The sequence below is a fragment of the Pagrus pagrus genome (assembly GCF_965226575.1).
Source record: "Pagrus pagrus genome assembly, chromosome: 15".
NCBI lineage: Eukaryota > Metazoa > Chordata > Actinopteri > Spariformes > Sparidae > Pagrus > Pagrus pagrus.
The window spans coordinates 18,304,232-18,330,978 of record NC_140199.1 but is presented as its reverse complement, the minus strand read 5'-3'; the positions used below and the strand labels follow the sequence as shown (position 1 = coordinate 18,330,978).

The 26,747-nt window shown below is 40.7% G+C and overlaps 1 protein-coding gene across 2 annotated transcripts in view; it reads right to left on the bottom strand.

The window, feature by feature from the left end:
- Positions 1–26,747, bottom strand: part of LOC311270385 (striatin-like) — a 32,376-nt gene that overhangs the window by 4,798 nt on the left and 831 nt on the right. Inside the window, exons 2-10 of one of the 2 annotated variants that reach the window (XM_084375222.1) lie at positions 13,257–13,360; positions 9,631–9,704; positions 6,541–6,619; positions 5,425–5,595; positions 4,589–4,724; positions 4,332–4,497; positions 3,434–3,544; positions 1,630–1,773; positions 1,375–1,511 (exon numbers count right to left, since the gene is read on the bottom strand). In XM_084375222.1, the coding sequence (XP_084231348.1) occupies positions 1,375–1,511; positions 1,630–1,773; positions 3,434–3,544; positions 4,332–4,497; positions 4,589–4,724; positions 5,425–5,595; positions 6,541–6,619; positions 9,631–9,704; positions 13,257–13,360 (1,122 nt within the window). The remainder of the gene's footprint in view (positions 1–1,374; positions 1,512–1,629; positions 1,774–3,433; positions 3,545–4,331; positions 4,498–4,588; positions 4,725–5,424; positions 5,596–6,540; positions 6,620–9,630; positions 9,705–13,256; positions 13,361–26,747) is intronic. The other variant, XM_084375223.1, reaches the window with a different exon arrangement.

The window sequence follows — 26,747 nt, the reverse complement described above, 5'->3', positions numbered from 1 at the left end:
GGACATCTAATCAGTACGCAACATACAATTAACATGTTGACTACCTACTCCGAAGGCCAGCTGCAGTTGAATTATATTAATGGATAAAACATTTTGTGGAAAGTCACCAAAAACAGTAGTGGAATATGTTTCTGTAATTTTGGGATGCAATCAGCTACTTTATAAAACTTTATGACTCTTTTTATGGGGGTTGAGCTGTGCCTTAAAACCAGTTGGTTTTTTCTTCTGTTGTGGTTGTCAGGGAAAAGGTTACAGGGCAGGAAGTTAGGACTCACACGCAATCAAAAGTGAACCAAAAGGAAAAGGCTCAGACTACATCCTGGATTTTAAATGTTTCTATTTGATCCATTCGAGGGCTGTATAGCCGGTGAGAAAATGTGCAAAAACGCATAGAGTGCAAAAGTAAAAACATTTCAGTCCATGTTGGACTTTCTTCAGTGCAAAATGAGCCATGTATGGTAAATCAGTACATGTATGAGGTTGTGAATAATAATAAACAAGTGTTTGATGCCTAAGTTCACTGTTGTTTTTTGGCCTCAGCTGAAGTTACATTGCAGAGTTGCTCTCATGCATTCAATAGTGGGATAAGTAGTAGCCTAAGGAGGTATCGTGGAAGGAGGCAGATATCAATAATAGTAGCAGCATTTTGAAAGCAGGCATCTGGACATGTTTCTGATTTTATGAAATTGCTGGAAAGCACAAACCAGAAAGACGCATGCTGTGTGTAAAATCTGCCTCAGCAATTACTAACCATGTTAACTGTAGAGCTGCAATGTGAAAACCTCAACCTTTGTAGATTACAGCACACATGTAATGCACTGCAGATGTATTTATGCTCTGTTTATATACTGAGGTGGGTGACACAGATGCTGGTATTGAAAAGATGTAGACTGTTGAAGTCTGATTTTTGAAATGGTTCTCTAAATAAAATTGGAATTTAAATGATGAAAAAACAGCTGTCAGTTATACAGATAATCAGATGCTATTCATTGAATCATTATGCATTCGAATCGCTGACAGGTGAATCATAACTGAATCAAACTGTGTGCAAGTACTCTGTTGGTGCACCAGGACTCATTTTAATGTATTTTTTTCGTACATTTTTTCTCATATCAGCCTAGCTTTCAAAGGCATGCTGGAACCTATATCTTCCATTACTACACTTTCAAAGCGGCTTACCTGACAGTCTATAAAAATAACCGTTTGAGACACAAATGGTACATTTTCAGCATGTGATGCGTGTCTCTCGATTTGCTGCAGATTAGAGGAGGAAGGCGGGATGGCTCCTTTTTTATAAGGCTCAAACAATAACATGAACAGAAACAGTGAAACGATCCCATTCTCTTAAAATCCATTCTGCCTCTTCATACTTACATCATACGCCAGACTGTCAGCCTCGTTGGCCACGGTGAGTCCAGCAAGCTCCCCCAGGCCCAGCTCGCTCTCCATGGCCTCGTCTGCGCCCATAATGAACGACTTCCCTGAGGTGGGCGGGAATGTCAGCGCCTCAACTGTGGACAGAAGAAAAACATAGATATACAACCACCGTTCACAAAAAGATGAAGAAAATTTAAGTCAGTCTAACATAAAGTTCATTACTAAAATCTAATGGTATTTTTTCTCGAGCACCTTCATCTGTTCGGTTCGCATCGTGCTCGTTGAACCGGACCGCGTTTGGTCGGGACTGGGGCGTGGATGGAGGCTGCATGTGGGACAAGTCCTCTGCATCTCTCAGATTAGCCAGCATGTCCTGCAGCTTGGACCGGTTTGGCCCTGTTTAACGAGGCAGGTCAAAGGTTTTAGCAAACAGACAAAGAGTGATGGAGAACGGAAGGAAAAAAGAGGCAAAAAATAAGAAAACAATCAATCTTTTTATTCAAAAAAACAAACAAACAAACTGAGTAGAAGCTTAAAAAGAGAACAAAGAATGAATATGGAAGGACAGCAGCACTGGAAGGGAAGAAAATAAATTAATATAGTGAGCAAAAGAAGAGTAAAGAAAATGAAGGCAAGTCAGCACCAGAGTGTTTGTTAGACAAATTAGAAAAGTGGAAAAGGAGTTGAGGCACGTTCATCTTGGTGTAGGCTGTGTGGAGAGAGTAATGTAACATACAGCGAGGGCTGCAACTAACCATTATATCAATATTCATTAACCTGATGATTATTTTGTATTTCATTAGTCTATAAAATGTCAGAAAAGTGAAAAATGCTCATCACAATTTCCGGTCTTCAAATTGCTTATTTTGTCCAACCAACAGTCCAAAACCCAAAGACTCTTCTTTTACTATCATAAACAACAAAGAAAAGCAACACATTCTTACATTTAAGAAGCTGGAACCAGCAAATATTTGACATTTTTGCTTGACATATGATTGAAATCCTTTATGAAATTATCAAAAAAGTTGGCGACTAATTTCCTTTCGACTGACTATTCAATTAATCGACTTATCACTGCAGCTCTACATACAGCAGGATTTTGTGAGGACACAGAATCCTTTAGGGAGCCAATGATGGAGGTTTGTTTTTTTAAATTACAAACATTTGAACACATGTGGGCACTTAGCATAAAATTGTAACCCTGGTACAAAGAAAGAAGGTATACCAATGGTACAACTACAAAGAAAAAAATCCCTTAAAGAAAGAAATCCCTAACAGATCTCCTGCTGATCTCCTCCACACACCCACAGGAGCGATTACTCACTGACACGGTGCGATGAACAAAAATAGAAAGCCAAGTGTGAAAAGTGATGCAATCAAATGAGGAAGAAAGTGAGACTAACAATTCAGTTAAAAAAAAAGGCAGCAGATATGCAGAGCTTTGGCATCGTACATGTAAAAATCTAAGAGCTCTCAGCTGCTAAATGAGGTTACATCTAAAGTGGGCTGTTATTCTGAGAGCGGTACTATTCAGCTGAGTCACTTCACTGAGTCACTGAAAAAGCTTTTAATTGCTATCAATTTACAACAGCAGCAAAATTACTTATCACTGTAGTATCAACATGGCTGACAGATGAGGATGAAGATGGTGATAATTATGTTGTTATGACTGAAACAGACGACTGTGGAGACCCAGACAGACGCATCATTATGTCTAACTGTCATATTAATCTGATATCTGACAGGTTGGATGAGATAATGGTGTGAATATAAATTAAAACATTTAAACGGGACAGAAAAACATGCATCAAGCACTACAGTTTGTTGGGGTAGGACGATAAAAGTGACAGATTTGGCATGTTCGAGACATTTGGTATGAAATGACAGACAAAGGGACAGAGCAAGTAGAAGGCATAAAAAGGAGCAGCTGAAGAAGGAGATGAGAAAAAACAGCAAAGATGTTCTGTTTATTGATTCAAGGCTTTTTTTTTTGGAAGTCAGGCTCTACAGAGAGAGGAGGAGTAGGAGGGAGGCAGCAACGCCTGACAGGACTTACTCTTCACCCCCTTTTTCCCCTTGCGCTCCTTTTTGTACTGCTCCTTGAGTTTGGTTATCAGGCCCGGGTCCACGTCCCAGGCCTCAGAAATTGGACCTTGCTCGTCCTTCTCTACACAGGGGGAACAAAACCAGACCGAGAGGCTGTTGAGAAACTGCCCTGGAGGTGCTGAGACCTCTCTCGGACTCTCCTGGAGATTTCTCGATCGTCCAGGAAAGCAGTAGGCCTGTAGGGCCTGAGATCTTTTCTTCCCACCTACGTGAAATTACACTCACTATAACTGGGAGCAGCACTAACAGCCATCCCGTTTAATCTTTTTAATTTTCTATTGGAAGACGTGAGAGTGGTGGGAGGGAAGTTAACACCATGTGGGGAATTCTTTCATTTGAACATTTGGATTCTTGAGTCATGACAAGTCTACTCATAAAATCCTCACTGTGATAATCAAATTATTGTATGAATCAAACCCACGTTCAAATACAAAGAAACACCTCAGCATGACATCAAGCCCTTTTTTTCTGGATTTACAGTAAAGAATGGTGAGACTCAAAGGGAATCGGGCTGATTTGACAACACACAGGAGTGGAAGACACATTGTGGTCACAGGCTGGCTATGGGAACACACAGTGGAAGAGATCACACAACTATGGGTTAAACAGACAAACTCCAAACATCATGATTTATGACCACAGCATGATATATGAATGACAAGTAATCCGTGAACAGTCAGCAAACTATTAGAAGTCATACAAAAACAAATTATAAGATTACAGCATATAATAATTAGCCATATTCTCAGTACCTCTGTAACTCGCATGTTACATTTGTAGATAAATGAAACAAACTCATCATTGTGCAAAAGAAAATACAACATTTTGATTTGAAATCCATGACTCACCCCAATCTGTGCCATCCCCGTTGCCTCTAGACTCCGGCGAGGTGTCCATCTCATCGGGGCTGGACAGGAAGTCAAAGCCCTTCAGTGCCTCCTCTGTGTCAGGGTCCTCACTGGTGTCCATACTGGCGGGCAACGTCGTCGACGATGAGGGCTTCTTCCTCAGGATCTAAGAGAAAAGTATTGAGGGCGGTTCTTAGTAGTACAGAGACATCTTCTATTTAAAGTGTTTGTGAGTGCAGAAGGTGAGGGTTTCTTACCGTCCTGGATTCCACATTAGTCCTGTCCCTTCCCTCGCTGTCCTCTTCCTCATCTTCATCACTGAACTCAGCTGCGGCATTCTCAATGAACTTGAAAGCCTCAAGTACAGCGCTAGTTTCAGAGAGCTCAGCTTTCCTGTTGAGGAACAATGATGCATTAATACACAACGACAATGTGTAACTGCTATCACAGTTCACAAGTTGTGTGTGGGCTTCTTGATTCCATTATGAGGTCAGCATATTATGTTATAGCATCAATTACAAAACAAAACAAAAACAGTGTTATATTGTATCTGCACTACTTCAAACTGTCTTTTTTAACTTTATTTTTATTGGAATTTTCTTTGTATTGGTGCACAAAAGCAGGATTAGGAGGAGGAGTCTGAGGAAAAGGTCAGTTTCTCCATACAGTTTATTACATTGACAACTACAATCCAATCGTCCACTGATTCGCTCTTTAGTGCAACAAACACGTAAGAAATGTTGCCGTGTATCCCTTCAAGGCCACGCAATTTCCAATCATCCAATAAAAAAGGTCCACAATTACAAAAAAAGCTCAGTGAAACCTTTGGTCGTCAATCAGAAAGGGTGGAGTTAACTGTCATACACGCCCACCAATGGCTGTTAAAAGCTACACTGTGACAGTGTAGCCCTATTACTAACCCTATTTAAATACCACCATGTGAATGTTGCTTTGATCCTCTTCCTCTTGTCTGAATATGATGTTAAATGATGCCAAAGCTTCAGTCTTTGTCAGGCAAATTGTAAGCACAGTGTTACATGCACTGAATTTGTTATCGATTGGTCTTTTGATGGCTTTAGAGGAGACAACTTACCCTCTGGTGCCCATGCCCTTTGTCGATGTGTCTGTCCCATTGACCAAAGGCTCAGCACTGGTCCGTTCACCCGTCCTCCCAGCTCCGTCCCCGGCTAGTCCTAGCAGCGCTCTGACCCGCTGGGACTTTACATCCAGGATGGTGTCTGTGTAGCCCACCTCCTGCAGGTACCTGGAACACGGTAAACAAACTTAAACCTGGTTGTGTTTGGTGAGTCTTTCATGCTGCAAAGGACCACTAAGGGCGCACTCACACGAGGCACGTTTGACCCCAAAGTCCGGGTTGTTTGATTAGTCTGAGTGCTCCGTACCATGGCATTGGCACGGTTGGAAGAGGTGTGCTTTGGCACGGTACTGTTGCTCATTCAAGAGCACAAGCACGGGTACGCGATGTGGACATGACGTATAATCAATGCGATCAAATGAGGTCTAGAGGTTACAGTAAGTTCATTTGCTACAAAGACTTCCATATGATCAGAGATGAGTGAGAGTTGAGTACTTGCTACTGTCAGAAGTGACGGGTCCTCTGGCAGTCTAGTCTAGTCGATGGTATTAGCTCTGTGAGGCGAGATGAGCTACTCATCAGATGTTACACCTCCCCTGTCGGGATGCAGAAGAAGCTCGAGCAGTTTGAGCGGTCGACCGAGTGAAAGGGAGGGCCATCTTAGCACATTATTGATCTGTCCCCTGACACAGAGTCAAGAATAAATTGGCTGCCTCATGAGCCAGCATGTTGGGGCAGATGATGCGTGAGGCTGCCTGATGGCGTCTGGGAGCCCGGTTTATTTACACGGACTGACTGGAGAGCAGGATGATATGATAAGCAAACTTTCCAGAGCCAGCTGGGTGCACCAGAGATACAAACAAACCGAAACAAAGAGCAGGTAATGACTGCGTCTACCCATGTGAGGGAGCTCTTCCCCACTGTTTTCTAAGGCTTTAGCACTTGGCACAGTAGAGTACTTCATAAAAGCTGTTAGTCTGAGTACAAGCGACAATACTATTGCTGAGAAATGAAACTAGAAGCCTGCTAACATCCAATACAGTTAATTTTAGTGCAGTGATTTTGCTTTCTGGGTTGAAACTGCCACAGAATGACTAAAACATGTGCACTTACTGTCTGAGGAGCTGACGGCCTTGTTTCCAGGACAGCTGATTGTTGAGCGATCCAGAAGACTCGTTCTCGTTGGCCTCATCTGGAGGAAAAGAGGAGGACACAAATTAGGGCTCCGCAAACAGCACGGCCACTGACATTATTTCCACTCTGTAAACACGACCAGAACATTCCTGCATCACAGCATCCCGGCAACTAGACACATCCAGCGCTTAGCTGCTTTTAGTAGGTCAACAGTGGGTTAGAGTTAAAACACGAGGGGCTTCTCTTTAAAATTGTGCCAGTTATACAAAACTTTTATTGTAAAAATTACAAAAAACTCTTGAAGTACAATGAGTATTATCAGTATCTGATACATCTGTTATTGAAGCTCCTGGTTGGATGTAGACCAGAGTAATTGTTTGTCAACATGTACAACTTTAATAACTAGCCTCAATCCAAAGATTCTCATCCCAGTAGGTATTCACTGCATTATTAAAACTGTGTGCACAACAGCTCTAGTTGTAGAAACAGAGAAGAGATTTAAAACTCATTAGTGACAGCTTGTTCTTTGATTTTACAACAACACATTTGGTATTTAATGACGCATTCTGCCACCTTCAAAATGGCTGGTCTCTGCGTCAACCATGTCCCATGACATACTAGGAAGAGCAGCGACATGTGTCTGTGCTCGCAGCATCCAAGACAACACACGCTCTTTATGGCTGTCTCCAGCTCAGACAAAACAAATGATGAGATTCAAAGCTCACTTTGATATTCAACGACGTCAGAACTCCGCTCACGAGTCAGCTGGGAATTTTGTGTGGAGCAAAGAGACGTGTTAATAAGATTTAGATCGTGTGTGTGTGTGTGTGTGTGTGTGTGTGTGTGTGGAGGGGTTGATTTGGCGGGGCAGACAGACGAGGGCGCCTCAAAAAGTGGGTCATGCCTAATTCAGCAGGGTGAGGAGCGGGCAGGTGCACCACCATACGAGCAACACTTCCCACCCCTCGGCTGCCCCCACCAACACCACCATCCCCACCTAACACCTCTCCCCTTCACGTCCCCTCATTCATCAACACTTCAAGGGCTTGGGCGCTTTGAACGGCCCTCATGAATAGAGATGAGGAGAGGAGAGGAAATGTCGCAATCTGACTTAATGATGGCAGAGGACTTGAACATGAGAGGCCAATTAAACTACGATGACGAGAAACAGGTAGTGCACTGATACAAGAGTGATAGCATGGTAAAATAAGGTCCTGCAATCGAAAGGTGAGAGCAACTTTTAAGATGAAGTGGTGTAAGCTTTTTTTCTTTTTTTATCTCTAATGATAGTTAGCCATGAGTTTGACTTGGCCTTTTCCCAAGAGTTTCTTGACCTCTGATGAATAGCAGTGTGCTCAAAACCCCATTCAGTTATTAAAAAACCTCACCACAACACAGATTTAGCTGCTGTCCTAGAGCTTTTCAATTGCGTCGCACAATCTTCATCAGTAGGTAGAGGTGTCATTAAGGGTGTCACGATTCCATTTTAAAATCAAAGGAAAAGAAAAACACTTCAAAAACACAGAGGACACAGTTAGCTCACAGCCTGCAGCTGTACTTCCAGACACTTATCCTGTGTGCGGGAAGATAAACGAACGAATGGAATGAAGGTAATTCAGAGATCGGAGATGAATGTGGTTTTAATGTAGCTTATTTCCTTGCCGTTGACATTTTGGCGAGAGTAGGCATAATTTCCGTTTGGTGACCTCCTAACTCTCCGCCACACTGACAGTTTGTACTGAAAGACATTTAATAAAATTGTTTTTTTTTTTTTAAATTAATCGCAAATGTCTTTGCAACCTTTTGGCATCATTTATCTCCGTAGATTTATCTCGGCTTCTCTCCTCTGCTGTCTGTCTGTGCCGAGGATCACTCAAAGGGACTTTATGGTGCATTCAAGTGCACGTCTTAAACTCTGAAATCGGGGGCATCATGGCTTAAAAAAAACAGTTGTCAGGGCATAAAAGTCAAAGTCTAACAATAGCATAGCAGTCGGTGCTAAAAAAAATTAACTGAATCGAGACTTTAAAATTGGAAGTCAAATTGAATCGTGGATTTGGAAAATCGTAACACCCCTAGCTGTCGAATTGAATTATGGATGATCAAATTTCCAATATTTCTAAGCTCTTAAGGAAAGACATATGACTTCATGGTGCATAGTCACAGCATTCAAAATTAGCATTCATGGCTACAACTTGTCTGTAAATTGTCAGAAAATTTAGAAAAATGCTAGTCAAAAATTCCTAAACTTGAAGGTAGTGTGCTTAGATTGATAAAACCCCCAAAATATTCAGCAATTAAGAGACAGAAAATTGGTGATATGTAACTGTTTCAGCTCTACTTACATGAAGAAAAAAAAAGAATATGTCCCTGTTACTGTTAAAATAACATAACCCACTGTCAACAGCTTTCATAGTAGGTACTATCTACAAAATAAATAACCTCTTTAAAACAGCTCTGTGGGTTAAATAGAATAACTGGGAAACTGTTTCTCATAGTTTCTTAAATGAATTTTTTGAATGTTTGAGCAACACAAATTTAATTAATCATTGTATTTGGGTGGAGACAGAAATATCCAAGGCAAGTAATTTGGGCAAATTAAACCACAACTATCTCCAAGGCTGCGTGACTACATACCAGTAGAGGAAAGTGAAAGCTTTTCTTTTTTGTAGTTTGAGTGAACCAATTCTTTAGAGTGTGTCTTCATCAGAAATCAAAACGAAGGAACGATTTTGCTACACTTATCTTTATTTCTAACATGTAACATAAGGGTTGCTCTCTCTCTCCCTCTCTCTCCCCCTCTCTCTCTATACTATTTTAAAGCAATCTGACTGTTTGTTATTCATTGACTCTTTTATAGTATTGTTCAGTACATCCGTAACAACAGCAGCACTATTTCAGCATTCAGGAAAGGACCCTGTGAAGAAAGCTATCGAGGTCAACAAGATTCAACATGAGTGCAGCCTTCACATGCGTACCAGTCCTGTCACTCGAGGTATGTGAATGCAACAATCACAGTGATTTAGTATGAAGAGGTGGAGTCGGCTGTTTGAGCCGTCGTACACTTACCAGAGTCGTAGCTTGGAGGCTTCATGTCGCCTTGATTTAACTCCGTCCCATATTTTAACTTGTGGTACTTTGCTCTGCAAGTAGAGAGAAAAAAAAAACAGGGCTGATCAAAAAGGTCTGAGAGGAAGCTATTTAAAAAAACTCATTATGCGTGGCATCTGCATAAGCTTTGAAAGTCATCCCAAAAGCAACTGCTCTACTTCTCACAAACATGTTAGCTTGTTAGACAGATTCACTTGCATAAATGGCTGAAGAGTAGCATCGTTAAAATCGGTATCACAACATTAAAGGAATGTTTTAGAGAGCGCCATGTATGATGATATAGAAAACAGGACTGTAACTAACAATTATATTCATTGTCGAATTAACCTTTTAGTTGTTTGTTCTATAAAATGTCAGAAAATGGTGCAAAATATTGATCAGTGTTTCCCAAAGTACTTGATTAATCGATGATCAAATTAGCTGGCAATTAACAGTTAAAAACTAAACCATTAGTTGCTGCACCTACATTACCAATTAATTGCTTTTGTTTGTTCAGAAAATTGTGAAAAAACGATTATAATTACCCTGGTTCAAAGTTGACATTTGATAAGCTTGTTCTGTCTCATATACTGATAAGATATTAAACGTACCATCATAGGAGACTTAAAAAACAAAACAAAACAAAACAAAACAAAAAACCCCAGCAAAAAACGGAGAGTTTTTGCACCAATAATAACTTAAACAACTATTTTTGATTGATGGGCTGACCAATTAATTGACTGATTGTTCAAACTGTCAAAAATGTATTCAAAAATCACATATATGATAATCTAATTGGTGTTCATGCAATAAACTTTTATCATCAGACTCTTTACTCATGTTAAACAAAAACTTGTATTACAATTAGCATGAAATTATCAATTTAGACAAAATGTGTAAAAAGAAAATAATACAAAATACTCCTTCCCAATACTAAATCCAATACCTGATCTTTGCGCATCAGCTGATACAGAGCAATGATCTGATACCAGTTTGTCACAAAGAAAAAAAAGGGATGCATGATATACATATGGAAATTTATAATATCAGCTTATAATGAAATAATAGACGACAATTAGAGCTGATAATATGGAGCCAAATTGTTCTCATTGACTTAACAAGTGCAGCATCTTCACACTCTGATTCAGTGGGTGGCACCTTTAAAGTTGGTTTGCGATCCTACAATAAACACCAAGAAGAAGAAGAAGAACAAACGCAGACAGCCACACAGTGTAGACAAGAGAGCAAAACATGTTGTCGCCATTGTGGATGTTTCTTACAGTTTCAGAGGATTCAGAGGAAGATGACACAATTGCAATTTACAACAAATTTTAACACAACAAATCTTAGCCATGGAATATTAAATTATCCATCATTGCTCACCACATCTTAGCCTTTCTTACCCTCAGATGTGAATAAACTACAGGTTTGGAAATGTGAAATTATCAGCTGTCTCATCAGTTTCAACGATGACAATCTGGTTATTCAGTATCAGAAGCATTTCCGATACTGATATGTGGCAATGTGTGGCCTTTCCAGCTTTTGCACTGCTGAGATTTCAGCTTCTTCCAGTGACTGCACACATCCATATCAGAGGTAAGTCAATACAAGGCGAGCTCTCACACCTTTGAGTTCACACAGCCCCCACCACACCACAACACACCACACCCCCCTGTGATCCAGAGGAAGCAACCCCCATCCAAATCAAATTCATTCTAAATTGGGTACATCCCACATTCAGAAAGCCATTTCTGATATTGCTTTCAGATACCCTCCGAGACATGACCTGTTGCTTAGCAACCGGGGAAAGTGGTAGTAATCCTGGGTTAAGTGTTGCTCCTGAGGCAGAGTCTGCGGTGATCTCACAGGAGAAAAGTAGATAAATATACACTACAAACAGCCAGAGGATTCCATGCCAAACAAACCTAATGATGATGTTCCCTAACAACATGTATCTCACCCCCTAGCTGACTGGAGGAATGACCTAACTAACTTATTATGACACCTGTCTAACATAGTTATGTTAGGGCTCTCATTAGCCTGGACCATCTCCCAGCTCCAAGCTCGATTACGACACCGGCAGCCAGTGGTCTCATTTTGTTTCTCATCCAAGTTTTCTTCTTTCTTTCCTTAACCTTTACTTATCCAGGGAGGACTTTGTCTCATTTTGCATTCATAGAATTTCACCCATTCCCAGCTTGAAGTTGTCACAACCAGTGTCTTCTACTGTCCACCACAGAGCAGTTCAGTACTTCCTCTGTTGGTATTGCTGTAGGCGGAGACAGTGACTCGATTGCATGGCTAAAACAGGGACAGCATTACATCACAACTGCACGAGATCAGTCAAAATGTGAGCTACATGCGACGATAATTCTGGTTTAGTACAGCTTAAGTCTGACGGGGCAAGAAACACAAGCTTTCAGACAAGGTTGTAAACAAGAAAAGCACTTCATTTAGGAGGTTAAACTGACAGGGAATGTGCCTGAAATGTTCACGATAATCCCTCATTACAGAGGAAAACTGTGTATAAACACAGCTATGGTAAGTAGAGAGGGTCAAAGTTGGACCTGGATATCAGTCTGAAGCCTGTAATAGATGTTTATAACAGACTGTGGGTAATGATTTTACCATTTTTCCACTTCTTTCCCTGTTCTCAGCAATAACCTTGGTGAGGATGTGTTATTATCTCTTGGAATTGTGGCCAAAACTATAAAATTCAGAGCCAACTTGCAATAAACTGAAATATCCTTTTACTAAGTTGACACTGAGCTATGTTGACACTCGTCATAAATTCTTTACATGTTCACACCATTTGTTGTTTTCTCCAGGGCTACTGCTTCAGAGTCTGTTTGAATGACATGCTTGATGGCTTTAAGTCACATTAACGTGTTGAAGTCACAAATATACCTCTGTTACAGCGTGCAGCCATGCGTCAAAGAGGGAGGGCAATGCAAAGTGGATCACTGATGCTGCCACAGGGACCTTTTGTATGATGGTGACAGGCTAATGCACAGGAGAATGACAACAATGCAATTCTTCTGGTTTTCTGGAGAAAGACCGCAGCGGCAGTGAGCTCATCTCAGGTGGAGCGAGAATTCCTCTCTCCTCCTTTCCTGTTCCGTCCTTCTACTGAGGACGGTGCAGAGTCATCAGCATCCGACAGCAGACAAAGCCTTCATGCCAACACATGCTCTTGTCCAGAGACATCACACCAGCTGGACTCGGGGGAGAACCTCTCTGGCACGCTCACTCTGTTACGGCTTCTGCTGACACCAGCTGAGACATCGGACTTGTACGCGTAGAATATATATTCAATATATATATATATATATATATACAATATATTTTTTTTAAAAAGGCAAGCAACCTTTTTTTCACATTATCAAATGTGCAGAGTGTGCTAGCTTTGTGCAGGTGAAGCAGATGCTGTTGCCCAGTGAGAGGCTCACATGGCCATGTTCTCCCCTTCTCTGTATCTCTCAGAGGGAGGAATTTATTTTTAGGAGCGCACAAAACATGGAATCACTGCAGTTGTTGTAGACTAGCAGAGGTATTTGTGTGTGTTGTGGGTGGGCTGAAGCAGCAGTGGGTGGTAAGGCACTCACCTCTCTTGCTTCAGCGCGTACTCCAGCATTTTGATCCTCCTCACAAGGTCTTTCTTCAAGTTCTCCTGGCCCTTCCTCTCCCCCTGCAGGAAGGCGATTTGGGCCTGAAAACACAAAAATAGGATTGTCAGGTCCCATTTTAAAATAGGGAGGAGATTTACAGTAAATGCTTTTATAAATAGAGTGAATGTTTCCGCTGTTTTGGCATCTTAGACATGAGCTAACTAGCAACAAAGACTTGATTTCAAAGACAACCTTCATGAGAGAACATCTGAGAACAACTACTTCTGACAAGACTGAAATAGGATGATGTCAAATCAAAATGCATGGCATGATGGGAAGTAAAAAGCCAATCATTCTGTGTTATTCTATTTTAATCTAACCTATTCACTCTCCCACACACGCACCCCCCCTAAAATCCCTTCCCTCTGCACACCACTGTGTCTCTTCAGTAACAGGCAGCAGCTGTTGACGCACTCAGTCTGAGTCAGCACTACATTACATTACATTGCTGGGTACCACACACACACACATGCATGCGCTTGTGCACATGCTCACTTGTAATGAGAGTGGTGAAGGCTAGCTCACAGTGAGGCATGCAGTTCACGGGCTGCGGCAAATAAATCAGACAGAGAAGATCACATTGACTAAAGGTGAATCCATTTTACAGCAGGATCAAGCGCTGTACGATTGTAATCATCATATACGCCATCACAAGTAGTCTGCCTTACAAAAGGAAAAAAAAATTAAAAAATCAAGACAGATAAAATCTTGCTCTACTGTGATACTCAAAGGGGCATCTAAGCCAGGCTAGTAGCTTTCAGCAGGACTACATTATCTGGTGTTACTATTAGAGGTGGTAATCTTTGGTAATCATGATTCAATTCAGATTCTTGATGTCACAATTTGATTCAGGATCAATTTGAGATTCAAAACGCTTATTGATTGGATAAATAGAATGGGAGGCACTATATACTGACTCTTACTCCAGTGCACTGTGTGCCAAACCATTGATTCACTTCCCTACTGAGTTGCAAATGAACATTTAACTACAGTGACGCAGTGACTGGGGCCTCATTTATAAAAAATATTCTTAGATTTGTACTTGAACTTAGTCTTAAGATCATTTCTGATGGTGTGTCTAGGTTCAATTCATTAAAGATGCTGAGAATAAAAAACCTTGCTGAAGAAGGTTCTCAGAATCCCATGTGTAATTTACGCAACTGCGATCTATAAATCTCAAATTAACTTCAATTGACAGCACTTGCCTCTTGACTTTCCTCTTATGTAATGGCAGAACAAATTAGGTTTAGTTAGAAATAGCCATTGTACAAAAGATAAAATCAAACTTGGTAGAGGCAGGGGAGAGTGAAGCCTGGCAACACACATTATTCAGTGGACCATTTAGTGGAATGCTCCTTGGGAGTGTGTCACTGCAGCATGTTGTTCATAAAGCTCATACTAAGTTCACCACAGACTTTGATGCATGCGTGTCCCAAAGTGCAATGACCAACAGGAAAATCCCTTTCGTCGTAGTCGTACAAGTAAGACCATTGCCACCTCAAAGTTTTATAAATAGCTACTTCTACACAGTTTACTACATTAGACATACTTATGATCAAAACTGATCGTAAGTAAAAGTTAATTATTTAAATGTACTGCATTCACTTGGAATGTTCTTGAATGAATTGAAGATGTAATTTACTGACAAACATAACTGGTTAAATGTTTTTTCTATAGAAATACAAGTTGTTTTTCTGGAGTAAAATGTATTCATAAAACCATTGTCTTTTGTTTTATAATTCCTTCAAGATAACACTGTTAGTTAATGTTCTTATAAACATCTTTGGTGTTTGTGAATCGATTCAGAATCACAGATTGCAATTCTTAAGTGATTCAATCAATTTCTTCCACCCACCCCTAGTCGCTATTTTCCCATTATGACTTCACTTTGCTACTGCCTTGTTTATGTGGTATAACAAACTCCATTACTAAGAGGCTGTGGCATCAAAATTGATTTTCAAATTACTGGAAACTGGTAGCTTTAGGTAAGGCTAACTGTAACTACACTCCAGCTAGCATGAACCTTAATCCTGTTGAGTGAAATCACTGTGGTGTGTTTTCAGAAAATCTGTTTCTCTTAACACAATTATTATCAAACACATAGTTAGTGCCTTTGACTTTATAGCGCAGTATTATTAAAACTCTAAATGTTGATTTAACGTGGTTGGTGCTCAAGAAAAATCACTTTATAATTTACTAGTTAGTTATGAATTATTTATTTTCATACCATTTGTAAGTTGTGCAATGAAAATGAAATGACTTTTTTTCGGCTTATAGCTTTATATCTTCCCTTAAGAGTGTACTGCATCTTATAAACGACATATAGTCTGAGGAGCAGTGAAACAGAAACCAAACACAACATAATCTGTATAGTATTTAGGGGTTACAGCAAGGTGAAGACTGCCAAACGACTGTAGAGGCTGCTCAAGGCTGCGCTGTGTACAGAAAAGAGGAGAAGCATGCCGTTTTTTCCATTTCAGCACTTGATCAAAATAACACTCTCTTTAGACTCTCAGTGTTGAGAAGCGCCAGCAAGACAATGAGCGTACGAGGTGCGTTTTAGTGTCACTCTGTAGCTAGGAGAAGATGGCAGAACGACTGGAGTGCAGTGTTTGAATCTTGTTTTGAATGAACACAAACAGAAAACATAATCTGAAAGACGGTAAAATGGTAGATCCAAGCACCACGAGCCAAGCTGCTCCTGTCAAACTTCAAAATGCAAATTCCAAACATCCTAAAAGGGAATGAATATTGACTTGATTCCCTGCAATTCACTCTACATGCAGAGGATGGTGTGAGTTTGAGTGGGCTGGATCACAGTTTCACACGGAGAGAGCAAGTAGCGCTGCTGCTGCCTGCAACAATGAGTCATGACAGCACTTCAATCTGCCTCGTATTAATAATAACAGCATTTCTTAGCGTCCACAGTTCTCAGCGGAGGAACAACTTACAACCTGCCTGCTTGAGCTCTAGCGCCGTAAGGATTTAAGGTACTGGTTCTCAGTCTGACAGTGTTAACAGCACAGAATTGGCAACAGTCGCATGATTGCAGTCTGATGCCAGCAATTGATGCTCCTGAAAGGTGGATCAGCACAGCATATACATCACTCTACCTATTACATCTCCGCAGTCTCAGATTCCTTATTCAGCATGTCTTATGTGCATCTACCCTCTGCTGGATCCATACTAATGCATTCTGGATTGACAATTATGTTAACAACGTTTAGTATGCATCTGACTTTCCACGTCCCTGAGCCAGCATCAGTAAGCATGAAAAACACAAAGACGAAAAAAGAGAGGTAGCTCCAAATACGGTTATCTTCACAAAAAGGCCTCATTTATAAGCTCAGTGACAGCAACATGGAGCAGAGCAGACAATGATGAGACGAAAAAAAACCAGCAAAGCCCCAGGAGTCATAGAAGAGTGAGTAAGGCATTGATTTTGTACCTGAAGACAAATATTTGTCCCAGTAGCTGGATTGAAAAGATTTTGGATATGACAACTTGGTTACAGCCGATAAAGCAGGGATCACTGTGTGCTGTCTTTGTAGGGTGGGAGGGGAGCCACATAGAAGAGGCACAAATAAGGCATTAGGAAAATATTGCATATGGAAAATTATTAGTGTTTGGATTGGGCCAGACTGCTCGGCTCCCAAAATAACTTACTCTGGCTAAAGTGGCTCCAGTCCAAATATCATTTAGGACCACTGCCTCAGGGCATTGAAGCTGCATCACATGTAGCTGTGCTACAGACCCTACAAATACCTCATGAGGCTAATTGCGGAGCTAATATTTGGTAGCTCTTTATATTTAAGGTCCTTGTAATAACATATAATTGTTTATAGCATAATCCCTGTCCCAACCAGTCAAGGCCGATGGCCACCCCCACCTTGACTCCGGGTCTACCCAGTTTTTTCTCGTCTCTGTCGCCAAATGCTCGCTCATGGGTGAATGTTGGGTCTCTGTAAATGAATGTAAGAGTGTGGTCTAGACCTGCTCCAAGTGAAAAGTGTCTTTTATTGTGAATTGGTGCTATATAAATAATATTGACTAGGCTTGTGGAAGTAATGGAACAAGAAGGAGCTGTTAGATGGAGGGGCATGACATGCAACAAATGGTACCGGCTGGAATCTAACCAGCGCTGAGGTGAAAAGCAAAATGAATGAATTACCACTAAAAAGTGCCATGATTTTTTCAACAGAGAAAACACACTTATTTCAACAATGAGAGCTAAAGCATAGTCACAGAAGAGCAGCTTGACAGGTTGTGGACAGACTCAATATGTTACCTCGCATGGCAAAAAAAGGGAGAGCGACTCATTTTTCACTGTGGATGAAACTGTACATCTGCGTTGATTGATATAAGGAGTGAACGTTCACTTCCTCGTCCAAATGAAGTGCTGGCCCTGGGACCCCTGGCGTCTTGCGGTGCCAGAGATAGAGAAGAGTGCAGCTCTGTGAATCTCTGGCTCGCCATCTCTCCCCCATCAAACATTAACCTTGGGAGGAATGCAATGAGTCAACTCGGGCCATAAAGAGACACAGGAAGCATTTAATTCCCGGCCTCACACTGCCTGCATTATTGGCCTATTGGATAAGGGCTCCTCAGTCTGTCCATCTAAGAGACATGTAGCATGGGGCATCCATCTAGAGTGTGGAGCTTTTCAGAGACAGGAAAAGGAGGTAGAGGAGATAGTCTAATAGCAAGGGTGGAAAATAAACACCAGCCACTGGCTTAACGCTGGTCAGCTTTTTGGGTGTCAACTTTTGACTCTTAATTAAACGATTAGAAGAAGGAAAAATGGACTGACTGCAGCTTTCAGTCCAACAATTTTTCCAGCAGGATTTAGGTAGATGTAAATTGTGTTACTCTAACTTGGTCGTTGCACAACCTGTTTAAAATCTGAGCAAGAAAACTGTTTTGTTTCTTTATTTACTGACATTGCTCAAGCATGATAATGACAAAGTTAGGGTGTAGATTATTTAACCACACGTTGGTGGCAGTGGACTACACAGAAAACAGAAGCAAGAGGAAAACAATTCCACCAAATTTTTAGCTCTTCTTCTTAACTAAATTTTCAGTCAATGAAAGTAGGATGATTATAAACCCATAAAGTCCTAAAATCAGAGACCTTAAAGTCTAAGATTTGTGAATTCCAGACATGTTTTCTCCCAGACTTGTTCTATGTCATCGCCAAAGACATCGACAACACAAAGAGGCCATTTAATCTAGACAGAGTGAACACTGTGAAAAATTCCTGTACATCTGAGCGGCAAGGCTGAGCTCACTCCATTTGTAAAAGAAATTCAGTGGATACTCACACAACCTCAGGGCTTACACACAAACAAAATGGTCACACATGCTGGTCAGAGCAGAACCAGGAAAAGGGGTCTGGTGTAAATCCCACATTTACAATGCAAACAACCTTTCTGTCAGCCAACACCGGGTTTACTCTCACAGTTACCGCAAACCAATGAGCACCATGATGGCCGACCTGATGACTGGCCAAGTACATTCCACACATGCCATTACACTAGTAGCAAGAGAGGAAAAAAGGCAGCAAAACAACCTGAAGCAAGACAGAAGTGCTGGGGACTGTAACGCGGCTACAGCGGTTCACCACAGATAAAACCTTTTTATGGCTAATACAATTCACTTCAAGTCGGTCAAATCTTGAATATGCCAAAATACATTTGTCAGCCATAACCACTGATAAACATACTAATCAAAGATTTACTATTAAAAATGTATTTTTAACAGCCTGGCTTTGGCTTTTCTTAACTGTCATTTCCTTTTTCTGTCCTGAAAGAAAAAGTGTTATTATTGTTGTGTAGACTTTGAATGTTAAATTTTATTTGTTTTAACAGACTAGCCTTATTGATTAATCCTTTATATTCAACAAAATAAAAGGTAATTAAGCCATTCTCATAGGATTGTTGCTTCTCTATTAGACCTAGTTAACCTGGTTTTTGGACTGGAGGTTTTATTGGTAGAGGTGGACGATATGAATAAAATATAGCATTCACAGTGTATGGATGTATAGATTAAACCAATAAAATGAAAATAATTATATAAGTCTATTTAAGTCTCTAAAACTGACAATTGCCCAATGTGAGACAATGAGCTTTCTAGCTACAGTAGCCAGGGGTAGTGTAGCAGTACTTCTTAAAGGTTTAATGACATCGACTGAAAATCCACAAAAAAGGTTTGAAGAGCCTCCTGCAGCACATTCAACTAAAGACCACAATCAGATACACAAACATTTCATAACTCACATTACAGCCAACAGCAGAAAGACCAATTAAATAGTACATGTTTATAGGAACATGAATTCAACGCTTTTAAAACATTTAACGACCCTGTTTACGGATATTTTTGGCCAATCCTGCAGATGAAATAGGTGACAGATCAAAGATCATCTTCATCAGCGCATCTGATGTAAAAATCATAAAAATCTAATGGTGCCATAAAGAAGAGATGCTCACTGATTTGTAACATTATCTATATCCGGGGATGATAAAAGGGACAGTGACCAAAATGTTAATGGTAGTGCAATTTCGTTGATGGTAGACAAAATCATACTGTCTCACAGTTTAAAACATCGTTCCACACACTCAAATTTACAAACTGATTTGTTACTACGATGACTGATCACTGACTGACTTCTAGGTTGCATTATCCTTTTACCCTCATCAAGGAACCTCTGTAAGTATGAGCTCCGGTTTCACATCCAGCTGTCTCTTCACCTCCTTCACAAGTCTTCTGTAAGAAGCCAACATACTGACTGTATGCACACGTATTACACAATCATAGGACTGGCTGTCTGGGTGTGGGTATCAAACAAACTGCTAAGCTTAATCTGCTTCTCCGTTTTGGTCCTTCTGTGCCACAGAGGCAGTGAGTTACATTGTGAAATACTGAGTATCTGTGGTTGTGGCTGGAGCTCACTCCTTCAAATGCACATCGATCCACCCTGCACAGAGTGAGGATTGCTCTGAGGGTCAGGGTGAGACAGTGAGCTGCTCAAACTGGATTTAATAAAGATTTCTCCTCAGTTATCTGGGTCGAGCTGAGCTGTGTACAATACCCATAAAACAACAGATGATCCTTGCAAGGCCATAGATTGTTCTCTCGTCTGTAAACCTTCACAGAGACACAGATTTTTTTTTTTTCACCTCATCACGAGTTTCCAGTTGAGCTTCATTTTACACTTTGCCGTCACACAGCTAACATCAAGTTGCCACTGCAGTGCTACCTTACAGGGGGGTGCAAACAAAGGCAGCATGTTGGGCATCTTGAGGACGAGGGTGCTGCATCCCATGTTGCTGCATTAATATTGCATAAGGTTCATGGCGCACATGCACACTCTCACATACTTGCATGCAGGCAAAGAGCTAAATTTTTCAACATCAGCATTTTCTCTGACAAACAGGTCGTGTGACTGTGAGGTGTGGTCCCGGCAGAACCATGTTGAAAACAACGTTTGCAACGGCTTCAAAGTCCAGAGACTAAAGAGGCCCTGAAGAGCCAAGAGGATTTGAAATTTGAGAACATAATTTCACAAAAGCCTGCAAAGCGTGGGTCTGAATAGATTTCTGGCAAAATGTGATCATCAGTATAGTTACTTGCATACATCAGAAGAGCAAGAACGAAATAAAAGGTGGCCGGAGTTGAATCGGAAACATCAGGCTTTATGATTGGCAACCTAAACTTAAACTGGTTATATGATGTAAAAAAGTGCATAGTAAAATGATTTAACTTTGGCTAATGCTGGTCAACATAGAGTAGAGCTGCAACGATCCGTCGATTAATTGATTAGTCAATCAAAGAAAACGCATCACCATTTGCTGGTTCCAGCTTCAAAAATGCAACGATCTGCTGCTTTTCTATGTCACTTGTGATAAATGAACAGCCTTTGGGGTTTGGACTGTTAGTTAGGCACAAGAAGCAATTTGAAGACGTGACTTTGGCTGTGAGAAATTGTGATGATGGTTCAAACTTCCGGCAGTTTAATCGATAATGAAATCACGATTATTTAATACGAATACTTCATGCATTTACTGCGCTTTTTAAAATACCAGTAGATTTCCTTGAACTTGAAATATAATTCAGTGAGCTGAAAGAAACATGCCACAGCCTAGCTGACAGTTTGGGCTTCTAGGCAGGGGTGAAAGCACGCCACTGTAAAAGAAAGGGGTGTGCTGGATTTATAACACAAAACAAAACAAAACAAAACAAGAGTATCATTGCGAAATACAATGTAGCACAATAATCATTTTATCCTGCATTATCTTGTTTTCAATAAAAAAAAAATAGGACAACTCCTTTTTTTATGGTTTATGCAGATGAACAGAAAAGCTGTAGCCTGTTACTACAGGTTAATATATACATGTCAACGAATAAAAAAAAAAAAAAAAAAAGGATGAATACGAATCTGGCAAATTCACAAAGACCCAAGTTGCCCAGTATACTTATAATCTATATCTACATGTATAGCTGGAAAACACTGCTGTTTCTTTAGAAACTGGCGAACCAAGATTATTTTCACCATTTGATCTGGTGAGTGAACCAATTTACAACTCTGACAGGCCGACTACCTCACATTTACTGTAAAACTGGGGGAGGTCGGCAACTTTGAGGCACAAGCAGGCAGCTGTCCCTCAATCCCACACAGACAGATGAAGGCTGTAAGTGTGAATGGAGGAAGGAGAAGGGAATTAGCAGGCCGACACGGCAGCTTTACAGCATGGAGAAAGGCTCTGGTGTGAGTCCAACAGGGACAGTAGAGCAAAACTCGGAGGAGCGGGCTTTAGTTAATAAACAAGGGTCCCTTCAGGCTCCCTCACAGGAAACACACAAACCCTTTTAAACTACTTACAATTATCTGTACTGTGTTAGTATTTGAAACACACAGCAATGACTGTTTTTGTGGTGCTTCTGGTAAGTCTTACCACAATCTGTTTGAAACATACGACGGAGTTTAATTTGTGGTCTATACCCTGGTTACGTGACAAAGGCTGTGAACACTTGAGTAGCATTAGTTCCTATGTGAACTGGTATTTTTTTTAACAATTGTTTGTATCTGAGAGCAACAACACTGAGAAAAGAGTACATATATTCTTGGTGAGGAAGCACATACTCTGTTTTTTTTGTACTTTCCCACTCTGTGGCACACACTGAGAGGGCAAATAAAAATAACTGCAGCTTGGGGGTGGACGTAGTTTCAACTGAGGAATGACGGTGACACCCATTTCTGAATGCCACGGTATATGCGTATATGTGTATGTTTGTGCATGGTTCACTTCTTCTCATTGCCTCACCACTGAACTAAATATGCCCCAGGCTTCGCCATTCGTAAAAGTAAACATGAGATCACAGTAATAAGTCATCTAACTGAGACAGGCTAATACTAGGCTGCTCCACAGTTCGCCGTGGTCTTCTCCGACATGGAGATAAGTAATCGAAAAGAGCAAAAAAGCACCAGCCACAAAATAATCTTGCTCGTGTTAAAAGCTTTTCCTTTAGAAATACAAGGCACACTTCTACCAAATGTAGATGAGTGGGTCCACGTTTCAGCGTGCATCCACAGAGAGCCACCTTACACCCTGAGTCACCTTCAACCTTCTCCTGGTGTCAAATTATGGCTGCTGACAGATACTTCTGGCAAGGAGATACCCTATGGAGCAGGGATTTCCCCATAACTGGAGGGCTGAGGAAGCACACTGTAGCACTGCCTGGCCTGTTCAGGGCGTAACTCAAGTCAAACTCAGTCATCGGGCCTGGAAAAGATCTGTACTGATCAGTACTGCAGGGTGATGTCGATTAAATAAATGTAGCAATTTTAATAAGAAGGTTTTTTTTTTTTTCTGATAGATATACATAAGATTTGGCAACGGCATGCAAGATCACTTATAAGTATATAAGCCGTCCACTGTTATGGATTACAACATAGGGCACTGATCAACCATCAGGACCGCCATTGAGCATCTGCATTTGTGGTTGGTCCTGCATTGCTGCCACTAGTTGGACCTTGTCAGCAGCTCTTCATCTGACTGAGGGTGTCGACTCCCCAGCAGAGCCCATTGGTGAGAGACTGGCTGTTCAGCTAAGCGAAACAGTAATGGCAAAAAAAGCTAGTCAGCCGTTGGCTGTAGTCTTTGCGGTGTGTTCGACTTCAGCTTTTTGGCCGAGACACAAGCAATGTGAAGCAAAGCAACAGTCAGCCTCTGACACTTGAAGTTCTTGGTGTATCTGGGCCGTTAAATTTCTGCAGACATGAAAAGCAAAAACTAATTTTCTTCTTTGATTACATTTTGAAATCATTTGGACAACATAATGTAAACACAATGCAATTCCAAAGATAACCACCACATGATTACACTGACTTACCACCCTGCCCAACTAAACACTGCTTTAAAGTCAGTGGCAGCATGCTGTGTGTACAGTGATAATTAAAAATAAATAACCTTCACTCATGTGTGCCATTAATCTAACTTGAAACCCACTCAAATTGGGTTCAACCACCATCCTGTTTCAGTGCCAAAATAAAGAGCTCAAATGATTAGCCAAATAATTGTTCAGGCATTCAATGAAAAATGAATCAAAGATCATTTTGATAATCAGTTAATTAAAGCTGAAACGACTGGATGGTAAATCAAAATTCATCAACAACTATTTTAACATGCATGTAACCATTTAAATGTAATTTCTGCTACTGGGAGTCTGTCAATCCAAACAATAACAAAACAGGTCATTTGATGACATTGAGAAGCAGCGTGGGGTCATGGGAGTTGTTGTCTTCCTTGTTTAACAAACATCACTGCCGATGAAAATCTATCTGACGTGACTCAGACAACACAGTTCATGGATGAGGTCATGTATTTAAGTTTTATTCACAATACGTTTAGTCACTTTCACGGACTTCCTTTTTTCACTCTCTGACAGATCATCTAGTGTTTCCTAGACAGTTATAGTATCTATGATCTAAAGAGGATATAGCAGCATCGAAAGGGCGCCAGAATGAAACAGGCTGTTAGATTGAATAAAAAATTACAGATTTCTCTCGGCTTGATAACTGATAACATTTTGGATAATGTAAGTACATAACTCAACAAAATAATTGACAAAAGTCTAGCTGCTGGTAGACATAGCATTACATATTATATCTTTAAGTCTTTTTTCTTTGTTTCTGTTTTATCACATTGTTAACTGTTGGTCAGACAAAACAAGACAACTTCAGATGTCACCTTTGAAAATGTGATGGACTTTTCCTCCATTTTACGACATTTCATAGATCAAGCAATAAATCGATTAATCGTCACGTTCATTAGCAAGATAACACACTACAGGCAGACTAGAGCTGTAACCTGTCTAAGCAAATCAGCTTTACCGAGTCAATCAATTGACTATCAATGACCATTCAACCGCAGTCTAATCATGAATGACAGCCGCCTGTGCATTACGCAGAAACGACACAGCAGCAGGACGAGTCGGCCATGTACAGTACAGTTTGTGTGCTGCTCCAGCGGAGGGGAGTGGCTCTGAGCATGACCTAACAGGCTGGCTGGACGACATTCCTACAAGCCCTGGGGTTCGCCTTCCTCCCAGACAGCCGACAGAGGACACAGCTTCAACTGTCTTCCATTCATCATCTACTACACAGCCGACGAGAAAAAAAAATCCTGGGAAGAGCGAATTCACTTCATCTTAAGGGGGTCTTCATCTGAAACCATGGATGTAACCTTTTTAAAACATGTCAGATAAGATAACAAGATAAAATGTCCGTTTAGACTCTGATTCAAACGCAAGTGTGGACACGATGATGAGCTAGGTGCAGTATGTTGCAGAAGGTTGAGTATTCAGACTCTGCACAGGATCTTCCATTAAGGCTCTTTGCCCACATGAACTTTTCATTATTCATAAATGTCTATTTATGTTGTTAAATGACTTTCCATCTTTTCTTCCTCACTATGGTCCCTTAAGGAAGTTAATCCTGAACACCTTCTATGGGGGAATGTAGTTAATGTTTGCATAATGTACAGCATGTACACATCCCTCAAGGACACAACAAGGTTACATCCCATGTGGATTTTCAAAGCTTTTCAATCCTTGAGTTGTCATTATTGCTGCGGTACAGTGCAGCACTGACATAGAAAGACTTTAATAGAGCGTAAACTGTCACAGTTGATATTTCATTCTTTAAACATCTATTCAGATTCAAGCTGTGCTACAGGGATTATGGTACAACTGCGAGTAAACCTTAGTTTTATATAGTCCGCTGCATGTCAAATTATGCTCAAGACATAGAGACATAGACACAGCCTCACATTCAGTTTAGTTGCAACGAAAACAAGAACTCAAATTGAGCGCGCACCGTTTTGCCCGCCACAAACAAACCACCCAGTAAGCCATTTAGCAACCTCACTGTGCTTTGCCGCAGTTGCTGCTGCTTCGCTGATAAGCTTGCTTCATGACAGCAGACAGGAAGCTTAATACACAGAGCCAGATGAGTCAAAACCCTACTACACTGAGCAGGGTATACGTCACCGGTCAAAAAACAATGCCAGTGTCTCCCTCTCGCCTCTTTGTTAGCTGAGGTCAGTCTGTCCATAGAGTTGCCGGCTATCAGACCCCTATAAGTCAGTGTTGGCTCTGGTATATGTGATCCAACAGATATGACATAACTGGCTCACAACTGGGTCAAAATGACAGACAGAACATATTATTTTCTAACAAATATTCACACTAAGATCCTGAACACAACAATTGGTCTGGCGAGTCATTTTCTCTACTATAGACACTTATAAGTATGAAGAGTCGATCACGTAGGCTGGCAATCAGTTTCTATCTTAAATTAGGATCAGCTAAAGCCACAAACATTCCTGTGATAGGGCTTTGAATATTATACACATTATTCTTGCCAGCTAAAAAAACCCAACCCAACCCAAGTGATTTAACGTCTTCACCTGAATATATACAGTAAGCTGACTCATTTTGCACCACCACACAGTGCCATGAAACACGGAAACAAAATAAAAGGGGACACAAAATGAAACTTGATGGAGAGAAGGTTCAACTTGGACTAGAAACCACAACAAAACAAGGATACTTGCAAGGCACTAACTTAAATATTAACCTCCTTGTTTATGTCAGGTTTCTCTTAACAGCAGGAAAACCTACTGCCTGCCACATCTTACAAATAGCTAAATAACTGACTTGTTTGACGATTAGATAGGGGTCACTTATACTATCAAAATGGTCGACCGATTAATTAGAACAATTAAAAGCACTGTGACCTTTATCCAAGACAGAAACAACACAGCATTTTTGATTTTCTCTTAGGAGTGGCAGTGACATGGCAGCTAGCTAAAAGATTCATAAACATACATACTACCTCCACAGTCTGTTGTGTGTTATGTGCTGCCTTGT